We start from the raw sequence: 20,886 nt of genomic DNA, 5'->3' as shown, positions 1-20,886 counted from the left end.
TTGGTACGTAACATGGAGGCCTGTAGATTCCAATATTGAAACCCAGTGCCTGGAGAGGTGAGGACTGCATCCCACAGATAGTAGATTTGCTTTGCTGATATAACTGAGGGCTGGGGGGGTTCAAGGAAGAGTTACTAGTCAGTGTTGCCTCGGCTCATCATCAGGGAGCTAGTAGGACTGATAAGGCTGCCACTACCAGGAAATCTTGATAGAGATGAAAGCTTTGTGGTTCATATTTCACTGGAGGCTGTCTGCCCGGTGTGAAGCTCTGATACTTCCTTGGCCTGTGTTGTGGGTCACACAGAATTTGAGACATTCCTACTGTGGCAGACTGTCACTTTGACAGAGGACAATGCAGGTAAGAAAGTACTTAAGACAAGCTGTCACACCCAACATAAATTTCAAAGGCCAAACACTAAATCACAGATGTTTCTGGACCGTAAAATGGGGGCATGAAACCCGTAGTTAGTTGTACACCACCGTCTCATAGGGAGAGGAAAGATCGCCAAGACGTCCTGTTTCAGAAATAGGGACCAAGGTTTGCCAGTATCCCTTCTGCATAAGGGCCATTAAACCCCGCAAGTCATCACCAATTGCCTTGAGCCTGGACCCCCAGCCTTCTGCCTTCCAAGAACTGAATCTCCTGGCTCGAGGAGAGCACAGAGAACCTAGTCTTCCTGCCTGCTAAGACCAGAGAGCCAGGAGTAGAGGAGAACCCCTGGAGGGAGAGCGGCCTAGCGGGGATCTTGATGAGTGTACTCTAGTAAATGTGAAGTGTGAGATGCCCGGTCCAGATCGTTGCAGGATATGGAACATTTTGCCCATCCAGCAGAAGCCAGTTCTATTGCTCTGCTGTGTATGCTGTAGTCTGGGACCCTGTGTGCCAGGAGGTGACCACCATGAAGTGCGGGCTTTCCCCCTTGTGCAGGCTGTAGTCTGTAACTCCATGTGCCAGGAGGCCACCGTAAAGACAAGGTAGTCTCCCATGAGCGAGCTGAATTGATGAACCACCCCTGTTGCCCTGGTTTGTAGTCTAAAAGGTGCTATGGAGAACATTTACTGATTGCTGCCGAAGCTGTGAGAGGGATGTCAGATACCACCATAGCCATCCCAGGACTAAGGAGACCAATGCGTTTTTTCAGGAAATACCGCCAGAGGTTGCCAACCTTCGGAGAAGAAAGCCAGAAACGTGCAAAGGAGTGCCCTGATCTTTCCGGGACTGCTGGCTGCGAACACGTCTGGTAAAACTGTTCTGGGCCTCTTGGACTGCTGAGACATGCCCAGACGAAGTGCTGGTGAAAGTCAAAGTATAGACTTTGGGGTGTCCGGAACTATTGAGGGCTACACCTTAAAGTCTCCACTATTAAAATGGGGAATAACCACCCCTACTAGAAGGCACAGAGGAGAGACTTGTGGATCTAGCCCCAGATAGCTGTAGCACGCTGACCATAAGATGTCTGTGTTTGTTATTTGGTATGTTGTACATGCTATGTGTGTTTACATTATGTGCGAAACTGGGTTATTGGTTGACTGTAATGTGAGCCCTGGTCAAGCAGCAGCTACAATCCCTTACAGGATGAACTACAAAAAGTTACTGATTTAACCTGTGCTTAACCCTGGGTAGTTTGGCACAAAAACCAGTCAGGCTGAACTTACAGCCAATGTGTAAAGTATTTATGCAGCTTACAAACAGTAATACAGAAACAACACTGCACAATAAATGTCCCAAACCAATTTAGAAAAATAGAGAACATTTTTAATAAATTATTTTACACCATCAAAATCCAATTGGTAGAACCACACACAGTTATGAATTTTTAAATTTTAAGGAGTGGCGGGTATACTCCCGACCACAGAGCCACCAAGCACAGCTGCTACAAACTTGAGAAACAATGGCAGTCCACCAGGAATCCCTCTGATAGAACAGCCCACAAAGCAGCTCTCATCAACTTCCACTGACAACTCAAGGAGGCCAAGAGACTGGCCATCACAACCCTTATCGACTCTGCAACCAACCGCACAAAAGAACTTTTAAAAATAGTCAAAGAAAACTCCAACCTAGCAGCCTCAGAGACCACCATCCACACCTCCCAAGAACTTTGCAGCACCCTCTCAGACTACTTCCACAGCAACATCTCCGCCATCTACAGCGACTTCGACCCCTAACCCATGATCTCCAACCTCAGCTCTTGACACCAGCGCATACCAACTGCACAAACTCCACGTTGGCTCCACTCAAACCACTTCAGCCATCATGTCATCCATTCACTCCGGGGCACCCACTGACCCATGCCCCACCAGCTGTTCAGCCTCTAAACCAACCTCATCAGCAGGGAACTCACCAACATCCCCAACACCTCAGCAATTTTTCCGAACAAATGGAAACATGCGGAAATTTCACCCCTCCTAAAAATAAAAACTAAAAAAAAAACGCCAACTCCCAACAAAAGAATTTCCAACCCATCTCTGTACTCCCCTACCAGGCCAAAGTACCCGAGAAGGCCATCAAACAGCAGCTCACCTGCTATCTGGAAGACTAGGATTTCATTCCAATCGCAGGTGCGAGACCATACTCATCGCTTCCACTGATGACATCGGAGCACTCCTGGACTGAAGGGAAACCACTGCCCTGATCTTCCTCAACCTCAGCTGTGTTAAATACTGTTTCCGACCACACTCTTCAGCAGACTCCACATCATCGGAATACAAAACAGTGCCCTTAAGTGTATCGCCTCCTTCCTGACACGACGCACTCAGAACGTCCCATTAATCCCTTTCACCTCTGCACCCAAGAGCATAATTTGCTGCATACCCCAAGCTTTATCCTTCAGCCCCACTTTGTTCAGTATCTACGCAGACGATACTCAACTGATCCTCTCACTTATTGATGACCCCTCCACCACCAGAACGAGCTTCCGCACTGCCAGGACCACCTTAGCTGACTGGATGAAAACAAAGTGCCTGAAGCTCGTCTACGGCAAGACCGCACCCATTTGGGACCATAGCTGGTGGCCAGCTGAACTCAGACCTACTCCCATGCCTACAGACCATGCTCACAACCTTGGCATCATCTTCGATAGAGAGCTGACCATGAAGCTGCAGATCAGCGCAGTCGCCTCCTACTGCTTCCACACTCGCCACAGAATCTTCAGATGGATCCCAGCCAACACCAAGAAAACAATCACCTAAGCTCTTGTCAGCATCCGCCTCAACTATGGTAACTCTACACCAGCATATCCTCCCAGCTCCTAAAGAGACTTCAGACAATACAGAACACTACTGTCAGACCCATCATGGACCTTCCCAGACAAACCTACATCACCCCTTCGACAGAGACATCTCATCCCAGCACCCAGATTCTCCCTGGGGTGACAGTGACGCGCTCTACAAATGACTGATTGATTGAAGTTTCAAAATAGCCCTCCGTTTTAGAAATTGGCCACCTGGGCATCTTTAGCACCATAACCAAGGGTCCAGATACAGATGGAGACCTCTTGGGAGTTCAAGGCTCACTCAGACTGGGTCCAGGTATAGGTTTAAGATGTTGGGAGCCTGTTATGTCCCTGTCGCTCAGAACAGGTGACCAGCTAAACTAGCCCTTGGAGTAACTTCTGAAGTCCTGGGTGCAGGTGGCAATGCAGGGCTCCACATCAGGGCTGGTCTCTGAAGGTTTCAGGCAGGCTCCAGGCAGCAAAGTAGTCCTTCTAGGTACAACAGCAGTCTGCCACAATGCACAGCAGGTCACAACAGTAAGCAGTCCTCTGAGAGCTCTGCCATAGGTCCTGTAGTGAACTGAAGAATGGGTCTGAGAGCCTGAATTTTATACCCTGGCGCCCTACTTCTAGAATTTTGGAGAAGTTTCTAGAAGGGTTCTCTGAAGTTAAAGGAATTTCATGCCTCCCCTGTCCTGGCTCCCTGCTGGCTGGACTCACAATAATACAGGGTTCTTAAGGCTATTGTGTGGTGGCTGAGCCCTGCCTGTTCAGTTGCAAGTGGGCCTGTGCTTAGCTTCGTCCCCCCCATCAAATCAGGCTGTGCCTGTGCTAAAGCCCTCTATTGTGTGACTGTCTGGGGTGAATTCACAAAGTCTCAACTGTCAGTTACACCTAGTCATAGAACCTTTAAGGCAGGTTGCAGGCACAGAGGGCTGAAAGCAGGAAAATGCCAACTTTCTAAAATTGGCATTTTCAAACTTGTAATAATAAATCCAACTTTACCATTAAAGAGGGTTTATCATTACAATTTCATAAATATCAAACACGAGATATCACCTCTGGTTTAGGAATTGCAACTTATTAATTTTAATAAGGAATCCCCATTGTTACCCTATGGGAGGAGTAGTCTTTTCAGCAGTGAGAAAATAAAATTTGGGAGTTTTTTAAAGGTTCATTTCCTACCTTTTAATTACACAACACTGCCCTATGGGCTACCTAAATCCTAACTTATGGGCGACTTATATGTAGTAAAATGGGAGTTTAAGGCTTGGCAAGGGGTTTTACATGCCAAGTCGTCATAGCAGTGGGACACTGCCTCCAGTCTGCAGTGGCCGGCCTGGGACAAGTTTAAAGGTTCTACTTAAGTGGGTGGCACAATAAGTGCTGTTGGCCAACTGGTAGCATTTAATTTACATGCACTGGGCATATAGTATGGCACTCTAAAAGGGACTTAAATGTAAATTAAACATGCCAATCAGGTGTATGCTAATCAAACCATGTTTCAGGTAGTGAGCATGTGCACTTTAGCGCTGGTTAGCAGTGGTAAAATGCAAAGAGTCCTAAGGCCGACAGAATAAAAGGCCAGACGGGATGGAGGTAAGCAGGCAAAATGTTTGGGGGAGGACCACCCTAAGGCTGACCGGTCTAAGCCATAAAAACTGTTTTTTTCATAAAAGCTAGTGTTTCACTGCACAGTCATCGTGTTGCTGCTGTTTGTATGCTGAGTTATGAGCCTGTGTATACCTAGCATCCACCTTCCCCTAAAGGTCCTTTGACTGCTCGACCTCTGCTGTCACTGAGAATGACATTCTGAACTTGTTAGTGCTTGGCTCAGTTACCCTGGACCTTTAGTAGGTCATCCTCTGGTACATCGGGAATAAAAGGCCAAACCCCTGTTGTTGGTCCCAGTACCTCCTGCTGTCCGGTGGCTCCCTTAAAGGGGGTCTGACATATGTCCATTGTTCCTTTGTGTGGTCTCAATGACAGAAAAAGCATCCTACCCTCTCTGTTGATTTTACGTTTTGCCTGACTTTATTCTGCAAAGGCCTCCTACTTCCCAAGAGTACTAACAAATGACAAACAACTAGCAAAATGAACCTTCAAAATAATGATTTGGAAGGATAGAGAAAACATAAATATGAATAGCTATGAAAAACCTACTTGAGTGAGCAGGCAAAGTGTATAGGTGCATCAATGCTAACTACTGCTTAACTTGAGGAGAGAGCCATAATACAAAATATGGTGATATAAATGCATTATAACCCAGCATAACATTGTCTAATAGGTTATAATACATGGGACAGCATAATGCTGTATGGCATAGCTTACTACAGATAAATGTCTTGTCATGGCTTTCCATCAAATGAACACTTTTGGTGGAGCCCTCATCGGTGAAGTGACATTAAATTGCTTGGCAAAGCTCACAAGACTGAACCTGAACCGATGTGGCAAGCCCACTCATAGTTACTCAGAAGGAATACTGTTGCTGAATATCATGACCATTTTTTTGGGCACAGAGAAGAACCAGGGAACTCCACTGAGCTTTTAAGGCAAGTCACACCCAACAGAGGATCTCATATAAGTGATAGCAAGGCTTTGCCACTATAGTGAAAGGAAAACAAACTCCCACCTAGTATTTACTAACCATTACAGAAAGAGAAACACTCTATCCAGATTTCTGTAAGGGCATACTCCCAAGATCTGAAATGACATTTCTTTCAATTCCAGGAACGCATCCTCCTATCTCGTCTTTAAAAGATTACTGAAAAAATCTCCACAAACACCAGCATGTGAATTCTTGGTGAATGTCCGTTTTCATGACTCAGTCTGACGAGTCCCCTACCTTATTGAAATATAACTCTTAGACTAGGTTAATCTGTTTCTGGCTGTGACTTTCCCTGCCCAAGAAGTGATGGCTGGAGCCGCATAAAGCTGCCATTCAAACTAGTTAATGTAATTTCCTTTCTTTCTGTACCTTTGTGTGCTGATCCAGAGCTAGCTTCTAAATTTTTCTAGACATCTTTTTATTTACAAATTGTCTTTCCTATGTGCATGGGAGAATGTCCCCTCTTAAAACTAAAGGGTTTAAAATCTGTTGGGACAGTGACAAATAAATGTCTTTCATGGATCCTCACAAGGTGCCTCTGGTACTTGAGATTGGGTCACGACTCCAAGTTGTGTGTCCTGATGCTCCAAAAGGCAGTCCGGTACTGCAAAGCAAATCTGTTAAAACAGAAGTAGAGTAAGGCCCATCCCCTCTTGTATTCAAGAACACTGTCATGTTCCTGCTCTTGGGGCCAATCCTGTGACTGTCACAGTTGTGAACGAAGTGTTCAGTAAGAAAGACACACGAGGTCCAAGAGGGCCTTGTCAGAGCCTCACCACTATGTCTGAGAAAAGTCGCAAGCAAAATTAGGTGTTCCACGGTATCATTCCTTATCCCCTGCTGAGGAGCTAATTCTCTAATGTACCCCAAATTTACGAGCCTGTGGGCAAAGAGCGAGGCATTTGAGGAAGCCATACTCCAGAACTGCAACACCCTTTCAGCTTCTCATGGCGCCCTGGTCCTATGGATTCATGGAGGACTCCAGTCTGGTTACTATCAATGATCCACCCTCTGGTCTGTCTGTGCCTCCTGATCCTGCTTTGGGTACAGCGCAAACTCCAGGGTCGGCACCACAGTCAGAGCCAGTTCCTGTCATGGTGATGACTGCACCAATGCCACCGACTCCAGAGGAGGATTCTGGTTCCATAGCTCTGTCTGACTCTGAGACAAACCCATCTCTACCTTGACTGAGCCACACTAAAGCTCACTCCCTAAGCTCCCAGCCCACATAGATTCCTTCTCTGATAAGACAGTGCCTTTAGCCTAGGAGCCACCCTCCAGTTTTTGACATCTGTTAGGATGGACTCTGACCAGAACCTAGCAACTTTTAAACTTTCAAATGAATGGTATTGATACGAACAAATTTGCTCCACAATATGATGACAGTGTTTTTATGGACCTACAGTAGCTGAGTAGACAGGACTCTTTCCCTGATACAGGACTGGGCTCCTGTCCTGGCCTTTCCACTGAAAACTGCTTCATTCACCATGGTCATGAGAGGTGGGCAAAGCCTTGGATCTGCAGTTACCTTCCATTGACGTAAAGATTAGTGTCCTCACAGAAGTGCTACAAGCAAGTCTTTACTCATCTGAACTCATTCAATGAGGCCCTCACCCACACTCTTGTGGGCACTTGGACTAAAGTCTGCTCTTGCCCACCCATGAACAGATAAGATCACATCACATCACAGACCCATTCTGGGTGACCCCGCCTGCCTAATGCCTCACCATACACCTTAGAGATGTCAGTGGAGGCCTCCACTATCAGGATTAACCCCAATTCTTTTCCCTATCAGTATCTCCTTAGCGACACACAATTCCCCATCTAAGGCAGTGTCACCTATTTTCTCCATTGTTGGTAATCACATAACATTGGTCAGGTGGGCCCTACTGATAGTACAATGGGGTTATGCCCTGCCATTCCTCTCCAGCCCTTTCATCTGCATCAGAACAGCTTTCGGAAGTCAGTTTATCTATGTTTCTGCTGGAAGTACAGGCTTTTTTAGAGAAAGAGACATAGAGTGGGTCCCAGACTCTTAAGGCCAGTACACTGGATGTTATTCCTGTTTTTTCCTACTACTGAAAAAGCCCTGAGGCCTTTGTCATATTTCAAAACTCCACCCTTAAGTTCTATCTAACCAAAATCCAGGAGACTGGATGGTGATGTTGGTCCTGCATGACACCTATTTCCGTATCCCCGTCTTGTAGGCCCACAAGGGCTACCTGCACTTCGAGATGAACTGCAAGTATTTTCAGTTTGCCAAGCTCCCTTACAACCTCACCACTGCCCCTGAGGTGTTCATGAAGGTGATGGTCACAGTGTGTCTTTGGAGGTTTAGGGTAATACTCTTTCTGTAACTCAGCGACTACCTCTGGAAGACAGGCACGCCATAGTCAGTCATAGACCACCTCTAGACAATAACAGACCACTTCACATTGTTTGGGTTAGCTATCAAATGTGGTCTATGATGCTGGTATTTCAACCTCAGTCCTGGATCTGAGTAAGTCTGGCTCTGAGATTTCTTGTCTTCCTGCATCCTTCTTGTCTATTATGCCAGGTAGCACATGCAGGCTCCTCAGTGGAATGCCAAGTTTCAGTGGCCTCAGCACCTAGGCAACCTGTCAGATTCCATCCAGGTTTCAGATGAGGCTGCAACAGACCTGCAGTGGAGGCTACTCGACTAAGTGAACTGACATCAGACCTCTCTCCCTACCCCTCACACAGAGGTGGTGATGGTAACAGACACATCAATGCTGGGTTGGGGTGGTCACCTAGGAGAGATGGAGATCAGAGGACTCTGTTCTCCAGGGTAGACCCGTCTCCATATCAACATGTTGTTGAGGGCCATTTGCTCGACATTGAAATTCTTCCTCACGACCATCAACAGGAGCCTAGTTCAGATCCACATGGAGAATACTACAGCCATCTGGTATCGCTGCTAGCAGTGTGGAATCTTGTGCCTAGAAGCTCTGTGCCTCTGGAACTTGCTTGGCCATAACAGCATTTCCCTGGTTGTGAATCACCTGGTGGGATCTTTGAATGCCAGGTTAGGTGTAAGCTCACGGCACTTAGCAGATGACAATGGCAGTTATACCCCAAGGTGGCTCTGGGCATCTTCAAGCAATGGAGATAACCCTAGCTCAATCTCTTTGTCACTGACACGAACATGCAATGTCAACAAGTTTGCGCACTGGAATTTTGAAGAATGGTGGGATTTAAGTCATCCTAGTGTCTTCAGAATGGGCCAGAAGAGGAACTTCTGGGCATGAGCATCTGTCCTATAAGACTGCTTTGAGAGAATCTTCTGTCTCATCGGCAGGGCAGAATCTTGCTCGCAGGCCTGTGCAATCTGGACCTTCATGCGTGGTTTGAGCTGCAGTAGTTGACTGCATTAGACATTTCTTCCTGAAGTTGTGGACTTCATTTTGGGAGCCAGGTGCCCATCTACAAAACCTGTATATGCCTGTGCTGGGTTTTTGGATTTGCGGTTCCCGCAAAACAGACATCTTACAGGCAAAGTTGTCGGATGTCTTGGTTTTCGTGTTGTCTTCAGCCCAGCAAGGACTTGCAGTGGGTAGTTTGTGGTTAGGTTGTTTGTTGCCCTTTCAGCATTTTACCGGACTAATTGTCCTTGTATAAATCACCTGTTGTGATCCGTATTCCTAAAGGATTAGAACATAACCCCTTGTTTGCCTTAATGGGACCTTAGTTTGGTTTTCACATTCCTTTAGTGTACCTCATTTGAGCCAGTGCACAACTATCCTTTGTGTCTCCTGGCTCTCAGAGTCTTTCTCATTATAATTACTTCAGCTTGTTGTGTGAGAGAGCTTCAGGCTCTGTGTCCAACTGCCCTCCTTTACCTTAATTCTTGACATTTAGGTGTAAAAAACTAAGACAACTTTCTTATTAGAAGGTTGTTCATGTCGGACAATGCATTTCTGTACTAACATTCTTTGATACACCTCGCCCTTCGAACGAGAAACTCAATCACATGGACCCTAAAAGAGCATTGAGCTTTTACATTGATAGTAACAAGAACCATAGAGTGGATGATCAGTTCTTTGTGGGGTTCTCTTGGAGAAAAGAATGGCAAGGCAGTGCTGAAGCAGACCATATCACAAGGGCTAGTCCCCTCTGTTAAGATCTGCTGTGTACTGGCTTATAAACCATCTCCAAAAGGTCAGAGTGGCTCGTACCTCCTGAGCCAAGGTTGCTACCAGTGCATTGGCTCACAGATTGCCTGTCCTGCACACCTGTCTGGCTGCTAGGTGGGAATCAGTGCACACATTCATGAAGCACTATTATTCTATTATTTTGAAAGTCTGGGCCAACAGGATGAGCATTTTGCCACTCTGTCCCTACAGGACTTTTGGTCTTGCCCATTCCACAGCCCCGCCACAAGTTACTTACCTTCGCTAACGTTTTTTCTGATGGATGCTTCATCTAACCACAGATTTCTCCCCGTTTTGTGCCATACTTAAAAAGGTCCCAATCTAAAGGTCTGCACACTTGTATCTGATCAGTTTTTTTGATCTCTACGTCCAATGGTGCAGACCGAATCAAGGAGGAAACTGACGCCAGCAAGCAGGGGGTCACATTTATTTGTGGCTCAGATGTCACTCAGATATTGGACGTGGAGCACCACAATGTCACCTGGTGCTGCATGGAAGCAATACTCCGATAAACCTCCAGATTCAGTCTTGTGCTGGGAGATATTAAGATGAGGAATCCGTAGTCCTAGTATCCACCAGAAAGTGTGTTACGAAGGTGAGTAACTTGTTTGACAGGCCAGCCCTTGCCCTTTAACTTACCGGACTTTGAGTTTTCCAGTTCATAGTTCTGGGAAATGTGGAGTCTAAATTTCCCCAATATCACTCAACTGGTTATCTCTATTGTTATGCTTTCCAGGAGGCAACAGCTACACTTCCATTTCCATTTACAAAAAACACATCTTTGTCCGATTATAGAAAGCGAGTTACAGTTTGTGTTGAGCACAACTGCAGTGCTTGCATAGGTTACAAGAAGATTCCACAAACACTGATCCAGAGTTCAGAACACCATCAATAGGCTCACTTATGATGCCTATGCCACAGAGCAATAATGCAGCTGGTCTGATTTCAGAAACTTGATGGAGCATTCTGAAAAAATGTTGTAGCAGCCACACTGGAGCATCAAAACATTAGCCTGTAGAATATACCCATATTATACAGTAACCTACTCTCTTTTAATGTGTTAGTATAAATATGAATTATTCCCAAATACAATAAATCTTATAGGAGAAATTGGGCACTTAAAGACTGGCATGAAGCGAACAGTCCATCGTCTTATCTTCTCAACAGTATCAGAGGAAACATTTCCTGGCAGTGTGTCTGTGATTTATTTATTAAGCAGACATATTGTGAGTATTGTATGTCTTATAGTCCTCCTGTCCTACTGCTGGGTTGTCCAAGATGTGATGTTGAATCCACTTTTATTATTACTAGTAAGCAATATATTAAAAAACCTGGACACATTATCAGCCAGACAGCTTCCCCTCGATTTACTACTTTGCAGATCTTATAATTTCTGTACCTCTTTAGGAATGGTTTTGTTCTGCCCTGTCTCTTCACGTCCGTCCTTCAGGTTCCTATTGTGGTTTTTCTTTTTTTCTTTGTGGTGGATTCTGTTTCCTTCTGGGTCTTTTGGTCTAGGATTCTATCTGGGTTTCCTGAGGGTCTGCAAATGTTGTCTACTGGGTCAATTATCCCTGTTCAGTTAGCCTCCTAAAAAAAGGTATGCTCTTCTAAGAGGGCATTGAAGGTGGACAACTCTCTTGTTCTGGTACCCTAGTACTCCTCTTCAGCAGTCATGGTTGAATCTTCCCCCTAAAGTTGTCACCCCGTCTTCTACACATTATCCCAGTAATTGGTTTGGAAGAGGGCCAATGTATCCTAACACCCAAACCTCACCCTTCTTCCATCAGCCGTTTTCTGCCCACAGATAGGCTGAATGGACCGAATCTCGATCTAGCCAGGGTTTAGAATAGGGATTAAGCAGATGGGTACCAATGTAAACAGAAGCACTCAAAGACCACACTTGTATGGTTACTTGTGCTTTACAAAAAAAACAAATAAAGTACCAATATGTAAGCCTGGTACATGTCCTGGGGACCCTGATCATTGTGTGCTTTCCATAAGTGTGGAAAGATTTACTTGTTCTACCCCTTCTTGAAGTGAAGAAATGGGGAATTATTACCCTTAGCCAATTTGTGACAAGGTATCTGGACCTGTGAAATAAAGGCTTAAACAGTTTTAGGCACTAACTCTTAGGTAGAGTTTCTTGGGGTCTTAAGGTATATACTGTGAGAGACTCCCTCTTCCCTACGAACACCCATTCTTTCAGGGTAGTGCATTAAGATCAGCTGCGCTCTGCCAACAGTCTTCCGAGGGACCTTAGAGCTCATTTCACAAGAGCCGAGTCACCCAACAGTTCTTTGGCACTAGGGGTGCCCAGTCCTAATATCTGCCAGGCTGCAACGGACATACGCCCAGGAAGCCCGACTGCCTTCATAGCCAGTTTGGACAGAGTCACTTCACTCACTTGGTCTTGACTGTCTGCTCTTCAGACCTCCCATCTTTGGGAGATATTGCTTTGGTTTCTATTCTGAAGGTGGAAAATCTGCGTTTCAGAAGTACCCCACAGAAGAAGTTATTTACCTTCTGTATCGCTCTTTCTGATGGATACTCTAAACTCAGATTCCTCCCTCCCACTTTCTGTCTTCTGGGGATTGGCCTCTTTAACATCTAAAAGGTCATCAAGTTAGAAATGATCACACTTCACTTTTTGTGTGAGGGCGCTAAAAGGGAAAGGGACAAGAAACACGAGTCAGTGTTTAGGGGTGGTGCATATATGAGGCTCCATTAAGTCACTTACAGGTACGGAGCCAATGCAGACCTGCACAACACTCCCTACCGGCATGTGTGACCACTGGTGTTAGAGGCACCAGTCTGGCATCTGGGTATATTCCAAAGGTGAAAAATCTGTTGCTAGATAGTGTATCTGCGAGGAAGAGCGTTACCCGAAGGTAAGTAGTTTGCCTCCTGCTTTTACTTTACAGTTCTTTAGCAGTCAGTTTTTATTGTTTTATGGTTCATGGTGTCTGCGGCAAATGTATTAAATGATTGAGTACATTAAGTAAAGACAGCATGCAACAATGTACAAGGTTGAGCAGTACTGTGATACAATGGATCCCTAATATGTTAATGTTTTTGAAAGCAGGATTTTAGGCACATGGGTTTGTATACCTGGAATAAATTAATTATAAATATTGTTTTTTAGGAACTGATCAACAGGCACTTAATAACAATGGCGCAGATTGATCAAGCGGACATGCCAGGTAACTTTACATGAAAATTACTTTGTGTGTTCTCTTGCCAGGATAGTTGGCAGTAAAATAGCATGTTTGCTTGTATGTTTAGCAGCTTTTGCACATCTGTGAAAATGTCATTGGGTAGATTAAGGCACCATGTCAAATGTGACTTTTACTGTTGAACACTTGATAATGTAGGACCTAGTAAACAATAATGTTAATGTGTATAGTGCTTCTCAAAGTTGTTTGTTACTTAATCTGTTGCTGGGATGGTGCTCTCTACCTTTATTACACATGTGGCCACTTGGGACGCGTTTCAAATGTATCTGTGGTCTTCCAGAGAGAAGCATTTATCACTAATCACTTTGACGTAAGTTAGTAAAAATGTAGTGTGCCTAAATGTTATGGTAAAAGTGTAGATAGCTTAAAATAGTGGTGGTTAGAATTGAAAACGTTAATAGAACTCTTTGTTTGGTGGCTCCCCTCCTTTTCCCTCGCCTATGCCAGCCACAGCTAACTTTTTACTACCACTAGGCCTAACGAGCACAATGCCACCTTTTTACAGGGAAGATCTATGTCCCTTGGGATAACCCAGCAGAACAAATTAGGGTTGGGCAGTATTCTCTTTTCTAGGATGTTGTTCAGTTCCTTTAGGATTGGGCACCAATTTGTTTGGGGTTCTGGGGCAGTGCATAATGTATGATAGGAGGAGCCCTCAGCATTATTACATCCCAGGCACGTGTGCACTTAGACTTACCCTTTTGAAATATCTCAGCCCAACTAGGTATGTTTTCTAGAGGGTTTTAATTGAATTATGTAGAACCTTGCTCTGATGACCACTTAATGAAAGTACACATCTTCAAGGCATCTGCATATATTTTCCAACACTGTCTCAAGGTTTTTTTTGGTTGTCAGGGATGTTGTTTAGGATTATTTTGTACATAGAGGGCAATATCTCTTTTCTGAGTAGGCCTTGTATTACATGACATTTGAGTGGAGCATGGTCCGGCAAATCATTCCATGCAATGTGCATGCAAGGCATATTTGCACTGATTAAACTTCTGATGATGTCTATGTAAAAGCCCATATCCCTCTTGCAGCTATTCAAAGGATTTAACAGTCTGCTCCGTCCCCTAAATTATGTCGCTCATCCTGAAGTCATCAAGTAATTCGCAGTGGATATACCCTTGTAGCTTGCGCACCTCTTTCAATGTGGTTCCCTAAAATAAGGGTGCCTCCAGCGTAATTTTGCCCCTCTATCCGATATGGGTTCTTGCCTTATCTCAGATGGACAGGGCTGCCGGTGTCTGAGGACAAAGGTTCTTTCTCCTTTGTTCACCATTTATATGTTTCCAGACAGACGTTGTCATGCCACATCTGTGCAACGCACTGCTGGGTCATCTGCTGGGACATTATTAGAGTCATATAGAGCCTGCAACTGGGATGCCCAATAATGGGCCAATAGATGTTGAAAAGCTATTCCCCACCATCTCCCCCACCCCCACCCCAAAACCTGTTATAAACAGACCAGCAAAGGGTTTTTAAATTTACCCATGGACAGCCCCGTCTCAGAATAGCAGACTAATTTCTGTCTCTGTTTTTAAAAAGATGGTCTTAAGAATCGGGACGTATTCTGCATCAACTAGAGGAGTTTTGGAGCCACTTTAATTTTGAAAATGGCTGCTTTGCCTAGGAGAGTTGGTTGTAATTTACACCTTCTGGCAGTGTCTGCCTGCATTTCTGTCAATAATGTCTCCAGGGGTTAGAGATTATGTCCTCTGGGACCCTCATACTAAGGGCCTCATTACGACTTTGGCGGTCTTTCCGGGTGACCTCTGTGGCGGCGGCCGCCAAAAGACCACCATGTTGGCAGTAATCCGACTTCTGCATTACGACTCACACCGTGAAGACTGCAAAAAGCAGCCACAACTCCGACACCTCCAGGACATTGGAGGGCAGAAAAGAGGCGGTTCCACCACTAGCACTGACACAATTCCACCCACCAGATTATGAGCCACAGATCAGCACAGCGGTTCTCTCATAGCGGAAAACCGTTGGCGGTGCGAACCTCCGCACCAGAATCCACAGTCAGAACACACCACCACATTAGATAGTTTGAATATCCCACACCTGACACACATACACATACCAGACACACCTACCCATAGCACTGTATAACACGCCCCAATTCAACCCACACCCCTTTGCTACAAAATCGACTTAAACATACACTGGGACAGTCAAATACACACAGTTAGTACCGTCACACCATAGTAACAGATACGCATCCCACCCAGCACACGCAACTGCACTACCAACACAAAACACACACACACACACACACACACACACACACCACAAGCACCCATCACGCACTATGCACCACCCACACCTCATCAATCACCACACACTGCACCCTTGCACACACACACACACACACACACACACACCCACCCACAACACAACCACCACCATGTCCCCACAAAGCCACCCACAGTTCACCGACAAGTTGAGGGTGAAGTTGGATGAAATCGTCCGGGTAGAGCCACGACTGTTTGGAGCACAGGTGCAGCAAACCTTGATTGCCAGGAAAATTGAGTTGAGGCTGAGAAAAGTCGACAGGGTCAACTCAGTAGGCAGCCATACACACACAAGGAAGGACATCAGGAAGAGGTGGAACAACCTTAGGAGGAAGGTGCATTCCATGGCATCACAACACCAGATCTCTGTGCACAAGACTTGCGGTCCCCCCCACTTCCCTCCCTGCCCCCACTCTTCCTCCACAATTTACATCTAGGGAGGTGAAGGTCTTGAACATCCTGCATCCCGAGGGCCTGACTGGAATACCTGGAGGACTAGACTCTGGTAAGTGCACACAACCTCCATGTCAAACAACTGTCTTGTCCTGCATGCTTCCTCACCACCCAAATACTCCACAATGTACTACATGTCTCACTACACATCCCTCCTATCCACCTAATGCCCCTCTCCTGCATGCCACACCTGCACCCAACCCAAATGGCCACAGAGCCCTTGGCAAAGATACGCCTGGCATGGGCTAACACTATGACTCCCACAATGCCAAGCCCATCTACCTGCATACCTGGAATGTGCACATCAGATCACATCCCTTACATGTATGCTTCTTGGACAATCCAGTCTAACTAAATGTTATGACAGAGGACCACAACATGCAGTGAAAGCAATGCATTGGAACAACACAATGCCAAACAAGGCTAAACACAGCTACAGCTCAGTGACTAATCCAGTTGACCACTAATCAGGATCCACAACCCAGAAAGTCACCCACCATTGTATGTCCGATGGCAGACTCCATGCACAGACAACTGACTTAACCTTGCATGCTCCCATACCCTCCACCCACTGGGACACCATGCTGTTATGTCCAGCCTTCTACCACTCACAACTACCAGGGCTGAATAGTCACTAGCTAACAGTGCAGAACAGTTATGTGAACTGTCAGTCTGTACCAGTACCCATCCACACAGCCAGACGTTCTAAACCTGAATGACACCTACCTAAATGGAGTATGGTACTCACCACTACCTAACACCATTGGTATGCTGGGCAGCATCTGTCATTGTCATTGCTGGGAATCATGTCAAGCCTCTGTATGCATATGATAAAGAGTGAACCAAACATAACTTCAATATGTAACTCCCTCTCTCACTCCATCCACAGGTACCCCTGCCAGTGCGACTATGGAGAGGATAGCAGAGACTGCCAGCCCACCACAGTATAAAGGCCCCAGTGAGGACAACACGACTGGATGGCTGGACAATGACTACCTCTTTGGCCCATCTGGGACATCTGGTCAGTGTAGCACTCACTGCCTCACCCTGCCCGCAACAATCCCCCTAAACCCTGTGGCCTCAACATCACAGCCTACCCTTCACACCCAACCTGTGTCCTAAGGACAGATCAAACTATTGCGTGTCTATCACAGTGTCACCATGACCTCTATTCCTGGGGTGCTGAGGGGTATCAAAACCACCCTGCATGCTTCCTCCACCCACCAGCAGGCCCCTTCCTCTACCAACATAATATCAGACCCATCAACATCAGCAGTAGCCAGCGGAATGGATGCCCTGCCAGGGGGACCACAGTCCTCAGACACCACTCCCTCTGTAGCTGATGAACAAACCCCCCTCCACCACCACCACCACCCCTCTGCAAACGTAGACGTCCATCTAGACATCAGGTTGGAGCATATGGCAAGACCACATCCACTGCCAGGAAGTGACCCTCACCTGATTTGTCTCCCTTGTGTGCCTCTAAGACACCTTGTTGACTGTTCAGTGACATGACTCCATCTTCCCATTGGCAATAGGACACTGGACCTGTGCAACTAACAGCTGTACCGCCTACTCTGATGATCTCATCTGTCTGATAGAGACTTCTAGCTGCAGATTCCTTACCTTAGAATTCTCCAGCATCAGCTTCGAATCGAGAATTTTTCTGCTGAGTAGTAAGTACCCTGTGCGCGCTGTGGGGTGGTGATGTTCGGATCTACGTACGTTGTCCGGCTCCGCGTGGCACCATCAGCGTTGTTGGAGCCGTACATGACGTCACAGTCTTCTATATAGGCACCACCTCAGCACGCGTACCTGAGTTCTTTTCCTTCCGCAACTGTTAAGCGCAGGTCCAGATAGAGCCACCCTTTTTTTGATTTTTTTTGTTGAAGATTTTTTCAATTGTCTGTGCAAATGCCTTCAAGGAAGACTGGATTCAAACCATGTGGCGCTTGTCCTCATGCCATGTCGGTCACTGATCCTCACCATGTTTGTCTCTGGTCCTTGACAAGGACCACAACGCAAAGTCGTGCTCTTACTGTCTGCTCATGGCTCCGAAGGCCTTGAGAGAGAGAGATCTCAAACTTCTACCGGCCTGGGAGTCGTCTTCTGTCGGCGTGACTCAGAGGAGGTCACGGTCCTGCTCAAAGAGGAGGTCGCAGCACCACTCCAGGAACCCCAAGTCATCTTCCTCGCATTCGAGGTCCTCGGAGCATTCAGGTAAGAGGCTCAAAAAGAAGAAGTCCAAGTCAGCCGACGAGGCATCTAGGGAACGTCGTCGTTCTGAGCATGGAGCCGCTGAGCTGTTGCGGGGGCTGACTCCGTGTCTCCCCCCTTTTCCGGGAGCCAGAGCGACCCATGCTCAATTAAAGGAATTTTAGAAGGGGATGCACCTTTTTTTTTTTTTCTTTTGGGCAGGCTGCCCCCTCGGGTGGGTATTTGGGCCTCGCAGGGTCAGCAGGAGCCCTATCAGATTCAACGTCTGCGTCCACAGTGCCTTTGGGGACCCCAGGATACGATAGTGGATCCAGACCGGTGCCAGGTTCTCACAGTCCTCCTCCGGCACCTGGCCCAACGTCAATGCTCCCTCCACCACCAGTGCCCACTAGTGGTGGTAGCCCCATTCTCATTCGAATGATCCGGAGCAGGGATGATGTCATACGATGCTGATTCTGACTTCGGCACCGATTAGGCCCAGATCAGTGCCTGAGGCTTATTTAGAACAGCCCGGCACAGGTGAGGAGTGGGAGGGGCCTGATTACCCTATGGAATACGGATTTGAGCTGAGCAGGACTGGTAATGAGGATCCAGGGGAAGCCAGTGGACTGGATACTTCTCCAGATATTGGCATGCTCTCACCTCCCGCTGTGGCTACAGAGGAGGAGGCGGCATCTTATGCCATGGTGTTGCATAGGGCAGCTGAGGTCTTGGACCTAGACTTGCCTACGGTGCCATTCAGAAATAATCTCCTTACCGTGGTGCTTCAGACAGGGGTTGCTACATCAGAACCGATGTTACCCTTCATTGAAGCCCTCCCAGATGTCTTTCTGGGAACGTGGTCCAAACCCAGCACAGGGGTTCCTGTGAATAGGGCAATCGGCAGCCGCCATAGACCAGCTGCAAGTGACCCTAGTTTCCCCGCCCAGCATCCCACCCCGGGAGAGCTTGGTGGTCCAAGCCTCCACTTCCCGTAGTGCCTTCCCTTCCGCTCCCACGGATAGGGAATCCAAGTGGATGAACCAACTTAGAAAGAAGGACAAAATGGTCTTGCAGATCATACAGAAGGTCTATTCCCTCCCCTTCCAGTCTTTCCCATCCCATATCCCTCCGGTAAAAGAACGGTTGATGAAGGATCATTTTATCTTACTCTGCGAAGAAGTTACAGCTCTCTTGGCCAAGGGAGCCATAGAAAGGGTCCCGAGGTCAGAAGTAGGCAGTGGTTGTTATTCCCGCTACTTTCTGGTCCCAAAAAAAAGAACAATGGTCTTCTCCCTATCTTGGATTTAAGGGATGTCAATCTCTTCCTCAAAAAGGAGAAATTCAAAATGCTTACTCTTGCTTAGGTCTTGTCTGCCCTAGACCAAGGAGACTGTAGGGTAGTGTTGGACTTGCAGGATGCGGATTTTCATATCCCCATCCTGCCCGCCCATAGGCGTTTCTTGCGGCTCAAGGTGGGCCACGAGCACTTTCAGTTTACCGTGCTCCCCTTTGGTCTCACCAGTGCCGCTCGGGTGTTCACCAAAGTGATGGCGGTGGTGACAGCTCATCTGTGCAGGTTAACGATATCGGTCTACCCCTACCTCAGCGACTGGCTTTTGAAGGCTCCTATGCCCCAGGCTCTGATCACACCACCCTCTGACTACGGCAGACCTCTTTCATTTGCTGGGCTTCGATGTAATGTGTCAAAGTCACACCTTACTCCCTCTCAGAAGTTCCCTTTCATTGGCGCTGTTCTGGATACAGTGCAGTTTTGAGTTGGCATATGAGGGCTCTGCAATGGGACCTGAGGTTCCAGTGGGCACAGCATCAGGGAAATCTTACCGATACGGTTCAGATCTCAGAGAAGACATGCAGTGGTGGTTAGTGAACTGCGATTGGGTCAAAAGCAGACTCCTCTCCCTTCCCCAACCAGATCTCACAGTAGTGACAGATGCGTCACTTCTGGGAATGGGAGGCCACCTGGGTGAGGCGGAGATTAGGGACCGCTGGAATCCGGGCTCCATATCAACTTATTGGAGCTTTGGGCGATCCGGCTAGCATTGAAAGCAATTCTTCCTGTTGTGAAAGGGAAGATACTGCAGGTGTTCACGGACAACACTACCACAATGTGGTACTGCAACAAGCAGGGCGGTGTGGGGTCGTGGACCCTTTGTCAAAAGGCTCTGCGTCTCTGGGCTTAGCTGGAACAGCAGGGCATAACCCTGGTGGTTCAACACCTGGCAGCTTCTCTGAACGCCAGGGCAGATGAACTCAGTCAGCAGTGCCTAGCAGATTACAAGTTGTATCTCCATCCTGAGGTGGCGCAAAGACTCTTTCAGCAGTGGAGAGAGCCTTGGTTAGATCTGTTCGCCTCCGAAGAGAACACGTAATGTCAGCAGTATTGTGCGTTGGAGTTTCCAAGGCGGCTATCGCTCAGCAGTGCTTTTCCTCGCGAGTGGAGTTCATGCCTCCTGTATGCCTTTCCGCCCATGCCACTTCTAGCCAGAGTTCTCAAGAAAATCAAGAATGACCAGGCCCAAGTAATCCTAGTGGCTCCGGATTGGGCACGGAGAGTCTGGTATCCAGAGCTTCTAAAAATGAGCATCAATCCTCCAATCAGGTTGCCCCTTCGGGAGGATCGTCTGTCGCAGCATCAGGGGAAGTTACATACGTGGAGATTGAACGGCGGCAGTTGATGGTTTATGA

The 20,886-nt window shown here is 47.0% G+C and overlaps 1 protein-coding gene across 2 annotated transcripts in view; it reads left to right on the top strand.

Moving 5' to 3' along the window:
- Nucleotides 1-20,886, top strand: part of PAN3 (poly(A) specific ribonuclease subunit PAN3) — a 620,383-nt gene that overhangs the window by 234,432 nt on the left and 365,065 nt on the right. For both annotated transcript variants that reach the window (XM_069202205.1, XM_069202206.1), the window contains exon 10: nucleotides 13,138-13,195. In XM_069202205.1, coding sequence (XP_069058306.1) covers nucleotides 13,138-13,195 — 58 coding nt within the window. The remainder of the gene's footprint in view (nucleotides 1-13,137; nucleotides 13,196-20,886) is intronic.

The sequence above is a fragment of the Pleurodeles waltl genome, chromosome 8 (assembly GCF_031143425.1).
Source record: "Pleurodeles waltl isolate 20211129_DDA chromosome 8, aPleWal1.hap1.20221129, whole genome shotgun sequence".
Lineage (NCBI taxonomy): Eukaryota > Metazoa > Chordata > Amphibia > Caudata > Salamandridae > Pleurodeles > Pleurodeles waltl.
The sequence above is the reverse complement of the archived record's forward strand: the minus strand, read 5'-3'. Positions and strand labels throughout refer to the sequence as shown.